Source organism: Pipistrellus kuhlii, unplaced genomic scaffold, assembly GCF_014108245.1.
Source record: "Pipistrellus kuhlii isolate mPipKuh1 unplaced genomic scaffold, mPipKuh1.p scaffold_m20_p_13, whole genome shotgun sequence".
In the NCBI taxonomy this organism is placed as follows: domain Eukaryota; kingdom Metazoa; phylum Chordata; class Mammalia; order Chiroptera; family Vespertilionidae; genus Pipistrellus; species Pipistrellus kuhlii.
In genome coordinates this window covers 25,324,143-25,336,332 of record NW_023425438.1, presented here as the reverse complement: position 1 = coordinate 25,336,332, position 12,190 = coordinate 25,324,143, and the positions used below count along the sequence as shown (strand labels likewise).

The following is a 12,190-nucleotide window of genomic DNA, read 5'->3' as shown; positions in this document are numbered from 1 at the left end:
CACCTCCCCAAGATGATACCCACAGCTCAGGTCGTTTACCTACATTTACCTAGTTAGCGAGGGGAGGAGACGGGTTTGACAGTTACCCTTCCACTTGTAGCAAGAACGAACCACAAAAAAATAAAAAGCATCCAGACACTAAACTCCCTGGAGATGCAAAGCCCTCCGAGGAGGACAGGGAACTCTCCCTCCCACTCTGCACCCCAGCCCTCTTGCTGCCCTGGCTCCGGAGCCAGCAGCCCTTCGGCTACTCCATGCGGCTCCGGAGAACATCCTGGGCGCCCGGGGGAATGGGGGGAGGGGGGTGACCCCAGGAAAGCCCGGGGGATCATCCTCCCCCTCCTCACCCCTCCAGCCTCCCCCCGCACCTCCTTCCCGCCCCCCGCACCCGGGAGCCCCCCCCCCCCCACCTCCTGACCTGATGATGTCGTCGTTGTGCCCCAGGAAGAACCTCTGGCTGTGCTCGCGGGTGTTGTAGACCACGCCGACGCCGGCCACGAAGTAGACCACCTCCTTGCCGGCCGTGTAGTACAGGTTGTTGCGGCACTGGTGGCCCCGGTACCCGTACACCCACTCCAGCCGCAGCTGGCCGCGGGGAGCCGTCCGCTCCGCCATGATCCGCCGGCCCCGCGCGCCCCCCGCGCGCCGGCTGTGTCCTCGCCGACGTCCGGGCCGCGGGGGACCGGCCGGGGCTCAGTGCTCCGCGCCGGGCGCCGCTTCCCGCGGCGACGCGCACACACCGCCCCGCGCGCCGGGCGCCACCATCATCCGCCGCCGAAGCCGCCGGAGACGAGCCGCCGCCGCCGCCGGTGCGCGGCCCCAGACCCGCCGGGCGCCCGGCTCCGCTCCGCCCGCCGAGGGAGAGGCGTCCTCCGTCCGCCGAGGCGCCGGCCCCGCGCGCGCACGCCTCACTGCACCTGCAGGCGCCGGCCCGCGGGAGAGGCGCCTGGGGGGGCCGCCCCGCCTTGTAAAGCGGGGGCCCGCATCATGGAGCGCTGATTTACCCAGTTCCCTCTCGCCCTGAAGTTTGCGGTGCGCGGGGGCCGCCCGGCAGGCGGCGCGGGGTCTATTCCGTGACAGCTGTGATTTGACAGGGAGCCCGGCTAGGCTGTGCCACCGCCATCCTCGGGTCCGACACCGATGGACTGTCTATATCCAAAATGCAAGAGCGAGGGAGAAAGGTATATATATATATATTGCGTAAGTCACCCAGTCCAAGAAAATTATCCACAAACTATAAGTTTTATTATTATTATTATTATTATTACTGTTATTGTTAATTGTCAACTACTCCTTTCATCCTCCAGACTCATCTCCTTAATAATATGATGCTGGCTGGCTGGATTTGAAAGAACATTTGCTGTTTTCCCAGGAAGCCAGGGTGAATATGCAATGATCATTTTTGATAGGATTTGAAAGAACATTTGCTTTTTTCCCTCCAGGAAGCCAGGGTGGATACGCAACAACATTAGTTGTTATGTATGTGCTTAACATTCATACCCTCCGTGAACCCTCCCTTGGCCGGGAACACCCTACAGAACTTAGCGGTTCTTACGAACCGCCAACTCCACCTGCAAGCGCCATAAAAGATGTTTCTGAATCGGAGGAAACGAGTGCAGCTGTTGGCAGGAGCGCTTCACCCACGAAAACCTGAATCATTAACAAGTGGCAAAAATGGGATGTGTGCCTCTCCCCAGGGAGGTCTGCGCTCGCTGGGCACGGGATCCCGAGGGCTCAGGGTCGTGCCTCCGGCCCCCCGTGGGGCGGGGACCCCGCGAAAGCCCGGGGGACCGGGCCCCCTACACGCACACACACGCACGCGCATACACACGCGCGCGCGGGCATCGGCCGCCGCGGGTCCCGGGGATGCCAGACCCCGGGGACACCCCGGCCCCCAGCACCGCCGCCCCGTGGCGTGCGGGGCTCCCACACCCGGTCCAGCCTCTCCCTCAGAGCATCCCCGCCTCTCTCCGCCTCTAACCTCTGCTCCGAGCCGGGGGGCCGCCACGGGCGAGCGGAATCCTCTGCCTGCCCTGCTCCCCTCCTCCCCGCCTCCCGCACCCGAGGTTGGGCTTCGTCACTGGACGCAGTGGAGACGGGCTCCTCATCTAACCCGGGCTCAGGAGGCGGGGCCCCGGGGCCGCCTTCGGGAACCCTGGCGGCGGGTTACTAGGCTGGATCGCTGCACTTGGAAACCTCGGTGATGCACCGGGGCTCCGGGGCCGGTCCCTGCCGCTCCAGGATCAGGGTGCCCTCTTCCCCGATGCATTCTGGGAAGTGTAGTCCCCTGAACGCCAGCTCAACCCTTGGAGTTCGCGCAGCCAGGCCACAAGTCCCAGGATTCCTCGCGCCCAGAGGGGACCGCAGAGAGGCCGCTACCCGCGTCCTTGGCACCTGCGGTTCTCCTGCTGAGCAGAGGCAGCCGCACCTGCTGCGACCCCCTGCCAGCGCTCAGCGTTTCCTGCTGACAAAGGTGGCCTGCCCACAAGCGTTTGCATCTGTGGGAAAGGGCAATGGCGTTGGAATAGAGACAATCTCTTCCGCCCATCCTGAGAGTTTTCTTCTGCACCAATTGCTGAGGGTTACCATAGCCGATTCAAGCCCAAATTTATTTCCCACTTCAGTTTTCCAATTCCATTCAGATGGGGTTTGTTCTGTTAAACTGCAGGTCTGCCAGGTTTGAAGAAAATGCTATGTAAGAACCAGCGCCTTCCCATGAGCCGCCTCCTAAGTTAGAGGATGTGGGTAACTATCTATATAAAACTCTAATATGCAAATAGACCAAACAACCGGTCACTATGATGTGCGCTGACCACCAAGGGGCACAAACGGAACATGGTGGGTGTCAGCAGCAGGCAGCAGATCATGGAACATGGTGGTGGCGGCCATAGCAGGATGGTGGAGCAGATGAGCAGGGTTGCCAGACCAAGGCATGGCGCCAATTGCTGTCATCAGGGCGAACCTCTGGTGTTTACTGAAAATTCTTTGCTCCCCCACCATGGTCCCACCCAGTGCTTGTACCTATTGCCAGAGCCCTACTCGCGCTCCGTGCCGATAGCGGGTATGAGCTGTGGCTGCTGGCCCAATAGTCCCCGAGGGCTTCTCCACCTCCCCCTGCTCCTGAGGGGCGATCAGGGGAAACAGCTACCACTCTCACCCGCTGCTGGTGCCCATCCCAGTCGCTCCGCACCATCAGCAGGTGCGAGTGGGGGCAGCAGTGGTGGGAGTGGGACTGCTGGCAGGGGCGTGGAGGATGGGCCACAACCTGCCCCTGTGCCCACCGCAGCCTCACAGCCCACAGTATCTTTCAAGGTGCACGAATTCATGCACTGGACCCCTAGTTGAAGGATAACTAGATTTTGTAAGTGGGAAGGTGTTAAAGCCATGAACCACCAACCTTGGCCCTAAGACACAAAAGCCAGGACATTTCTCCTACTCAGAGTGAACTATGAATTCCACTGTATTGTGGAAGTAGGCTGTTTTCAAATGTGGCCACTTCAAAATCCCTGTGACACAAAAATTGCAAAAAGGAGGATAGAAGGGGCGTTTGGAGCGTGTCCTTTCCCTTTCCCTTCTCTCAGTGTAACCGCTTACTCCGTACTTCAACTCCCCCAAGCTTCCAACACAGCTCTCCGAGTGGTGGAAAAGCCTAAGGAAGATTAATGTGGTTGAGTAGTTGCTGCCTGCAGCAGTGAAGAGGGTGTCAACTGGTCTCCTCCTTCTTTTTAAAGAAACAGGAATCTACAAATATGTGGGGTGGCACTGAGCTAGCCAATAAGCACACCACAACAACAACAAACACACAGAAAGCATGCCCTGAAAAAGATCTGAGACATAAGCAAAAATATAGATGATCAATAATGCCATGCCAGCCCAGCCTGCATGGCTCAGCGATTGAATGTCAACCCAGGAACCAAGAGACCACCAGTTCAATTCCTGGTCAGGGCACATGCCCCAGTTGCAGGCTCCATCCCCAGTAGGGACATGCAGGAGGCATCCATCTCTCTCATTGATGTTTCTATCTCTCTATCCTTCTGCTTTTCTCTCTCTCTACAAAATCAATAAAATTTATTTCTTAAAAAATAATAATAATAATGCCATGCCATAAGGCAGTGCCAATGAGTTACATAGAGACAATAAATTCTAAATAAAAAATCAGCAATTGAGAGCTTTTCAGCTATCATAAGTCAAGAAAGACTGCATGGAGCAAAGAGGAAATAAAGAAAGATTTGAGATAAGGAAAGATAAATTGAAAGAGTGTCCCACACCAGTCTATGGGATAAAAGAGTAGGTGCAGGAAAGCATTTAGACACTGAATAGAATCAGTGCAAGAGAGAATTCATGTAAGATAAGAAGACATAAGCCTGAGATGTTAGATTGTGGTTAGAAATGAACCTAGAGATGTGTACTATATCCTTAAAACAATAAAGAACCAGTTAATTAGTGTGGTTTGTTGTTTTTTTAAAAAGAGGGTAATCACTGAAACACTAATAGTAAAAGCATAAGTAAGCTATTAGAACCTTACAGTCATGCTTGAGGTATTAATCAGAGGTAGTGGCCATGGTCCAAAGAAGAAAGGAAATTTTCCTGAGAAAACATGAAAGTATCTGAAGGGAGTCTCCTAAACAAATGAGATGGATGTAACGTGACATGTCCATTTTCTTAGTTATCCTATATAATAAAAGGCTAATATGCAAATTAACCGGGTAGTGGAACAACTGGTTGCTGTGATGTACACTGACCTCCAGAGAGCAGACGCTCAATGCAGGAGCTGCCCCCTGGTGGTCAGTGCACTCCCAGTAGCCAGTTTCCCAGCTGGCAAGCACAGCAGCAGCAGTGGTGGGAGCCTCTCCTGCTTCCGCTGCAGCGCTAAAGATGTCTGACTGCTGGAGAGTGGGCCTAAGCCATCAGTTGGACATCCCTGAGGGCTCCTGGACTGTGAGAGGGCACAGTCTGGGCTGAGGGATCTTCCCTCTCCCCTCCCCATGCACAAATTTCATGCACTGGGCATCTAGCCTTTAATATAACGAATACTACACCAGGTTGTCCTTTTAGTTTAGTTAAATGAGCTGGAGGAATAAGTTCTGAGCCTGCCATTTACAGTGTTACCTTAGGCAAATCACTAAACCTCTGATCTTAGTCCACACATTCAATAAAGTATAACAGTCCTCACTCGGATAGTTGTGAGAATGAAATAGAATATATGTGATCAAAGAGTTAATTTGCAAAGCATTATACAAATGTATTACCAAATGGCAGTATATACTATTGATAACTTCTGTTTGAAGAAAGTGTAAAGGAAAACTTGATAATACCCTTTGAAAATAAGCAATCTAGACAAGCAAGAGTAAAACTCATAATACTATGTTAATTTATGGTTTGCAAATTATATCTCAATAAAGCCATTAAAAATAACAAAGTTTGACGCATTTTACTTGGCTGCTGCATAGCGATTTCCTATATATTATCATATAATACTAATCACTTCTCTCTATTTGATTCCTTACATGACAGTCATTTTTAGAGCAGAAGTTATTTCTTATTCATGGAGGAAAAGATTAATTTTTAAATTAAACTTCATGGTTTTAGTCTATCATACAGAAGCTATCCTAAGTTTAATGTTTTTATAGGAATACTAACCACTTTGGGCGAACTATACCAGTCACATTGGAAGATATAAAATGCTAGGACTAAAGGGGATGGGCAAGTATCAGTCATTTGTGGAGAAAAGGACTTTTAAAGTGTTTTTCCCCGTCTCCTGTCAAACATTTTTAACAAAGGATAAAGAAACTCTATCTATTGAGCTGTAGTAGACACTACAGTCTAAGAGAAGATCACAACAATGAAAAGTTTCCATGATTTTTTTTTAATTGAAGATAGAGTTCCTCTGTATCCCCTACTCAATAAAGATACAATAACCAGGTCAGATGCGTAAGAAAAGGCCTCTTTAACCCACGATTGAAAAGAAACTCACTGTGGAAAGCACCCCTAGATAGCAGAGAGCCTGTCTTTCAGGTGTAACCGCTATGACTCTGTGTAAGGTCTCGTTTACCTGAAGACCAGCTTGCAGTGTACAGGTACCGCCAACTTCAGCACTTCATCTGACACTTCCTAATCCAAACATTAGCCCTGGTAATAATTCTTCTTTTGTGCTCCTGGTAATAATTCTGTCATAGAGTGGCGTATAATAAAGCCCCTATTCAAACTCTTAAATGAGGCCTCTAATCTCAAAGAGAGTATGAAAATCAGTCATATAGCTAACAACATGTTGCTTTCAATACATTTTAAATGTTTTCAGTCGATTACAATAGGGGTAACATCTAGTTGTTATTAATAGATCTGGGTCACTGAAACCTGACATCATTACAGATTCTTCCTAAGTGGACCTTGTAGGCAGATCAATGCACCTTTTCTAAAATGTTTGCAGTGTTTCCTAGTAAGAGCAATGAGAGGTTCCTATAGACCAGTGGTCGGCAAACTCATGAGTCAACAGAGCCAACTATCAACAGTACAACGATTGGAATTGCTTTGGAGAGCCACATTTTTAAAACTTAAACTTCTTCTAACGCCACTTCTTCAAAATAGACTCGCCCAGGCCGTGGTATTTTGTGGAAGAGCCACACTCAAGGGGCCAAAGAGCCGCACGTGGCTCACGAGCCGCAGTCTGCCGACCACGGCTATAGAAGCTATTAACTTGTGTTTTAAAACATTAAATATATGTGTAGATCTCATGGTAGGTAGGTTCCTGTAATAATAACAATTATTGTTATTACTACTTCTTAATTTTTAGTAGTTTTGTGTTACCTTCAGACATACTTTCTAGAACATTGTTCAGGCTTAGGAAATTGTAATAATCTCCCCCTAAGAATCACAGAATTCTAGAGCTAGAAAGTATCTTATAGTATCTTAAAATTAAGATACCTTAATTTTACTACTAAATTAGAGACCTCATTTAAGAGTTTGAATAGGGGCTTTATTATACGCCACACTATGACAGAATTATTACCAGGAGCGCTAAAGGAGGCTCGGGTGATGCCAAGAACGAATAAAGCCCATAACAACAACTTTATCAAGTGCTCGTATAGTCAAACAGACGATTCCTGGGTTCCCCTGTGGGGCGGGACTCAGAGTGCTGCACAGAAAGTGCCATGGAATGGTGTGATGGGGAAACCCTTCCAGTTCACAAGAAAAAATTCTGGAGCCACTCTGCCCAAGTTGTAATCCTTACTCTGCCACTTAGTAGTCTTTTGGCCTTGGACAGGCTGCCTACTCTCCCTAAGCCTCAGCTTCCTATTCTGTTCAATGGAGCCTATCTCATAGACCTGTTATAAAGACTGAAGAAGTCAAATACATAGAAAGTAATCCAGGGCCCCATATGGATTTTCCTTTATCTTATAGAGCAAAGATTTTGTAGGATCATGGGGATATACCCACCCAGAACACATCACCCTCTCCTCCCTTTGGGGCCACCCAGGCATCTGAGACCCTGGCATTACCTGCACAGATGGGCCTGGCTGTCTCTGACTGCTTGTGAGAGTGTACTCTCCCAGGTCCGAGGATGACCTTAAGGGCCAGGATTTGGGAAGTGGGAGGGCATGTGCTTGGCTGTGTGGGCCAAATGTCCGCAAACGAGATGGCAAAGCCCCCCGTGGTGTGGACACAGAAGCAGGTGGGAGGAAAGGAAGCAGCCTGGAGGCAGCGACAGCCACTTCCACACTGACACATTCGGGCATGGAACTCTAGGGAATCTAAGAATTCTACATGCGAACCCCTTCTTCCAGGTTGTTGAGAAGGCACATTTGACAAGGCAAGAGGAAAGAACATAGTGTGTGTGTGTATTTAATAAAATTATTTTATTTTTTAAATTAAATATTTATTATTGAAGGTATTATATTAATAGATGTCCCCCTGTTTCCCCCATTGACCTCTTCTAGCCTGCCCTGGCTCCCCATCCCAGGCCTCCACCACGCTATTGTCTATGTCCATGGGTTATGCATAGTATAGGGTCGGCAACTAAGTAATTGCGGGTTTCACACATATATGGCTTCAGTTGAATTTTTAGGTTTGCAGACGTAGCACAAATGTAAAACACATTTTGTTATTTGATAGTTGGCTATTCAGCTGTTAATCAGTAAAAAAAGTTTTTTGATCTGTTTTGTAGTTTTCGTTTGGCGTTCATTGAAAAATGGAAAATCAAAAGGAACATTTTCGTCATATTTTGCTTTTTTATTTCCGTAAAGGGAAAAACGCATCGTAAGCTCATAAAAAGTTATGTGCTGTTTATGGTGACGAAGCCTTAAAAGAACGGCAGTGTCAAAATTGGTTTGCCAAATTTCGTTCTGGTGATTTTTCACTCAAAGATGAAAAACGCTCTGGTTGTCCAGTTGAAGTTGATGACGCCCTAATCAAAGCAATAATCAATTCGGACTGTCACAGTACAACACGTGAGATTGCAGAGAAGCTTCATGTATCACATACATGCATTGAAAATCACTTAAAACAACTTGGCTATGTTCAAAAACTCGATACATGGGTTCCTCACGAACTGAAAGAATCACAGTTAACGCAACGCATTAGCAGCTGCGGTTTGCTAAAGAAACGTAATGAAAATGATCCATTTTTAAAACGACTGATAACTGGCGATGAAAAATGGGTTGTTTACAACAATATCAAGCGGAAAAGATCATGGAGCAGGCCAGGTGAACCAACTCAAACAACATCAAAAGCTGATATTCATCAAAAGAAGGTTTTGTTATCAGTTTGGTGGGATTACAAAGGAATTGTCTACTTTGAACTCTTACCACCCAACCGAACGATCAATTCTGATGTCTACATTGAACAACTAACGAAATTAAACAATGCAGTTGAAGAAAAGCGGCCCGAATTGACAAATAGAAAAGGTGTTGTATTCCATCATGACAATGCAAGGCCACACACATCTTTGGTCACTCGGCAAAAATTAATGGAGCTTGGTTGGGATGTTTTGCCACATCCACCATATAGTCCTGACCTTGCACCATCTGATTACTTTTTGTTTCGATCTTTACAAAACTCCTTGAATGGTAAAAATTTCAATAATGATGATGATGTCAAATCGTACCTGATTCAGTTTTTTGCTAATAAAAACCAGAAGTTTTTTGAACGTGGGATTATGATGCTGCCTGAAAGATGGCAAAAGGTCATTGATCAAAATGGGCAATACATTACAGAATAAAGTTATTTAGTTCCATGAAAAAAATTGTCTTTGATTTTCTTTTAAAAATCCGCAATTACTTAGGTGCCGACCCAATATTTAGTAAACAGTTTGCTCAATATCTAACTTTTAAGTGTGCAGACATATGGAATGGCCTCCTTCAGTATTCCTGCCCTGCCTCCACCAGTATGAGGGTGTAAGCTGGGTGCTTTGCATTCAACACATGTGACCATGATTATCACTGTCATTACTATAAGAAAGTGACTCTTCTCACAAAAGGTAGCAAAATAAAATCTTTCCTTTCCCCCACCAAGCAGAGAGAACACAGCCTGTCAACAGAACCCTGATGACCGAGCACTCAGAGATTTCTAAAGGCCAAACCACTCTTCAGATTAATGAGCGTGACGGGAGGTAAGCAAGCCCTCTGCAAAGATCTGTGAGAGAGATTCCACACTAAACATGAACTCAGCATCAGCATTTGTCAATATGAAGAATAAGAAATTCCTCTGAAACTGGTTTGGCTCAGAGCCTGTGGACTGAAAGGTCCCGGGTTCAATTCCGGTCAAGGGCATGTACCTTGGTTTGCGGGCACATCCCCAGTAGGGGGTGTGCAAGAGGCAGCTGATCGACGATTCTCTCTCATTGATGTTTCTAACTCTCTATCCCTCTCTCTTCCTCTCTGTAAAAAATCAATAAAATATATTTTTTTAAAAAGAATAAGAAACCCCCAGGGAGGTCTCTCAGCAAAGACTTGCTCGGGCTAAGAGCCCTTTGGCAAGAGAGTGACCAGGAGATTAAGGAGAAGAGGAAGCCAGACCTGAGGAGACCAGAGCACGGTTATTATCATGGCTTCGGGTCTAGGTGTTAGCACCAGTTTTTCCTTTTCTTTCTTTCTTTCTTTCTTTCTTTCTTTCTTTCTTTCTTTCTTTCTTTGTTTCTTTCTTTCTTTGATTTCAGAAAGTAAGGGAAAGGGAGAGAGAGAGAGAGAGAGAGAGAGAGAGAGAGAGAGAGAGAGAGAGAGAGAGAGAGAGAGAGGGAGAGAGAAACATCAATAATGAGAGACAATCATTGATCGGCTGCCTCCTGTATGCCTCACACTGGGGGTTGAGCCAACAACCCAGGCAGGTGTCCTGATCTGGAATCAAACCATGACCTCCTGGTTCATAGGTTGATGCTCAACCACTGAGCCACACCAGCCAGGCCATAAGAATAATTCTAATATTTTCTTTCCAGAACTCAACCAGTCACCTTTCAACATCCCTGTAGTACCCAAGGGTTTAGGCTGCCCTTGACCAAGTCAAAATTAGACTTAACAGCACGATGGTAATTTTCCTATAAAGTGTGAACATTTTAATAGGATATGCTTAAAGGGTAACACTTAAAAAAGGTGAGTTGTTCATAATGGAATTTTAGGCCCTGTGAAAATCAAGGGACTTATTTATTTATTTATTTATTTATCCTGGAAACCGACTTGCCTTGGAGAAATCTTATTTCACTCATTGATAAAATAGAGTTATCTGCACAGTTATATATCAACAGTTGATTAGTTATAGGACACAAAATTTAATCAATGTGGCAAGTGTTTGCTGAGTGCCTACGATGGGCCAGAAACTAGGTGTTTTTACTGGGGATAGGGTCCTGCCAACATAAGCTAAATATGTTCCAAAGGAACCAGAGAGCCCTCCACACCAACAGAAACAGCCTTAGAAAGACACAGTTTGTCCTTTCCTCCTTGACCACAACCCTTTAGAAATCAAGGGCTGTAGTTAAGGTGTATTTAAAAACAAACACACACACACACACACACACAAAAGTTCAATACATGAGAATGTGATGAAGAACCAAAATTTTCTTTTAAAATGTAAGATTCATAATATGTACACTTCTTTCTCTAACGCGGGGTCTAGTCTCTAAATCCTCTTGAAATTCTGGGGTGTTTCAAAGGGCACTATGAAATTTGCTTTTTAATGCTGCATTTATCTCTTTGGACATAATAAATAGGTTCAATCATAACGGTGCTAAAATTGACAGCCCAAGGAGATTTTTATATCTTTCCACAAGAGGGCGACATAGGACTGTGTCTTTAAAACAGGATCTTGGTTTGTGTCCCAAGGTACAGAAATGATTTCCTTACTAAATCTAAAAGGAAAAAAAAAAAAAGTATAAATAAATGATATTTACAGGATTAGATTTTTTTCTAGGCCCCTGTCAGTTTCAAGGATATTTGGATAGCTGGTTTGCTTTGTAAAATTAGCAATAGAAAAAACAGTTGGGCAGAAAGAAGAAAATGGGTCTTGCAGATAGATATTGAGCTGAATATGTCAACCACCCTTCCGGTTCCTTTCTTTGGTTGCTACAGTAATTCCCAGATTTATTCACCCCAGCCATTATTTAACACAGCTCTGAAATCAGTAGGATATTGGATCTGCAGTCAGATTCCTTGGTTCAAATCCCACCTCCACCATTTACTAAACATGTGACTCAACACGTGATTTAACACTATGGCTGTCTCAGTGTCCCCAATTGTAAAATAGGGATGATGATTAACTGAGAATAAGCATGTAAAACATTTAGCACAGTTCCTGGCATTCAATGCACACTCAATAAATTTTCAGTCACCACCAAATCACCACCATGGCCTTGACTATGCCTTTTAGACAGACTCATCAGAACACTTCTTTCACCACATTATATGAAGAAGCATGATTCTCGGTATTGGCCAATCCCAGACAAGAGAAAAAAATACTTTTAGGGCTATACAGAATGATGTAATTTGAATATCCTTAACTCATTGCTAAAATGTCAAATTGTTCAGTTTTTTTTATTCAGTCAAATTATGTGACTGATGAATCATTCTATTCTGTTTGCTATTTGGAATCATTATAATTTTTACTTTCACTAAAAAAGTACATAAAGCAAATTTATGCAAGACACATTTCTACCACCTATTTCTTCTTTTAAATAGATTTTTACACACCCCAACCCATGTTTCTATTT

At 45.9% G+C, this 12,190-nt stretch overlaps 1 protein-coding gene across 1 annotated transcript in view; it reads right to left on the bottom strand.

The window, feature by feature from the left end:
• Positions 1-1,244, bottom strand: part of EML6 (EMAP like 6) — a 191,351-nt gene extending 190,107 nt beyond the window's left edge. Inside the window, exon 1 of the mRNA XM_036435332.2 lies at positions 419-1,244. Within this exon, the coding sequence (XP_036291225.1) occupies positions 419-615 (197 nt within the window). The 5' untranslated portion in view covers positions 616-1,244. The remainder of the gene's footprint in view (positions 1-418) is intronic.
• Between the last annotated feature and the right edge of the window lie 10,946 nt (positions 1,245-12,190).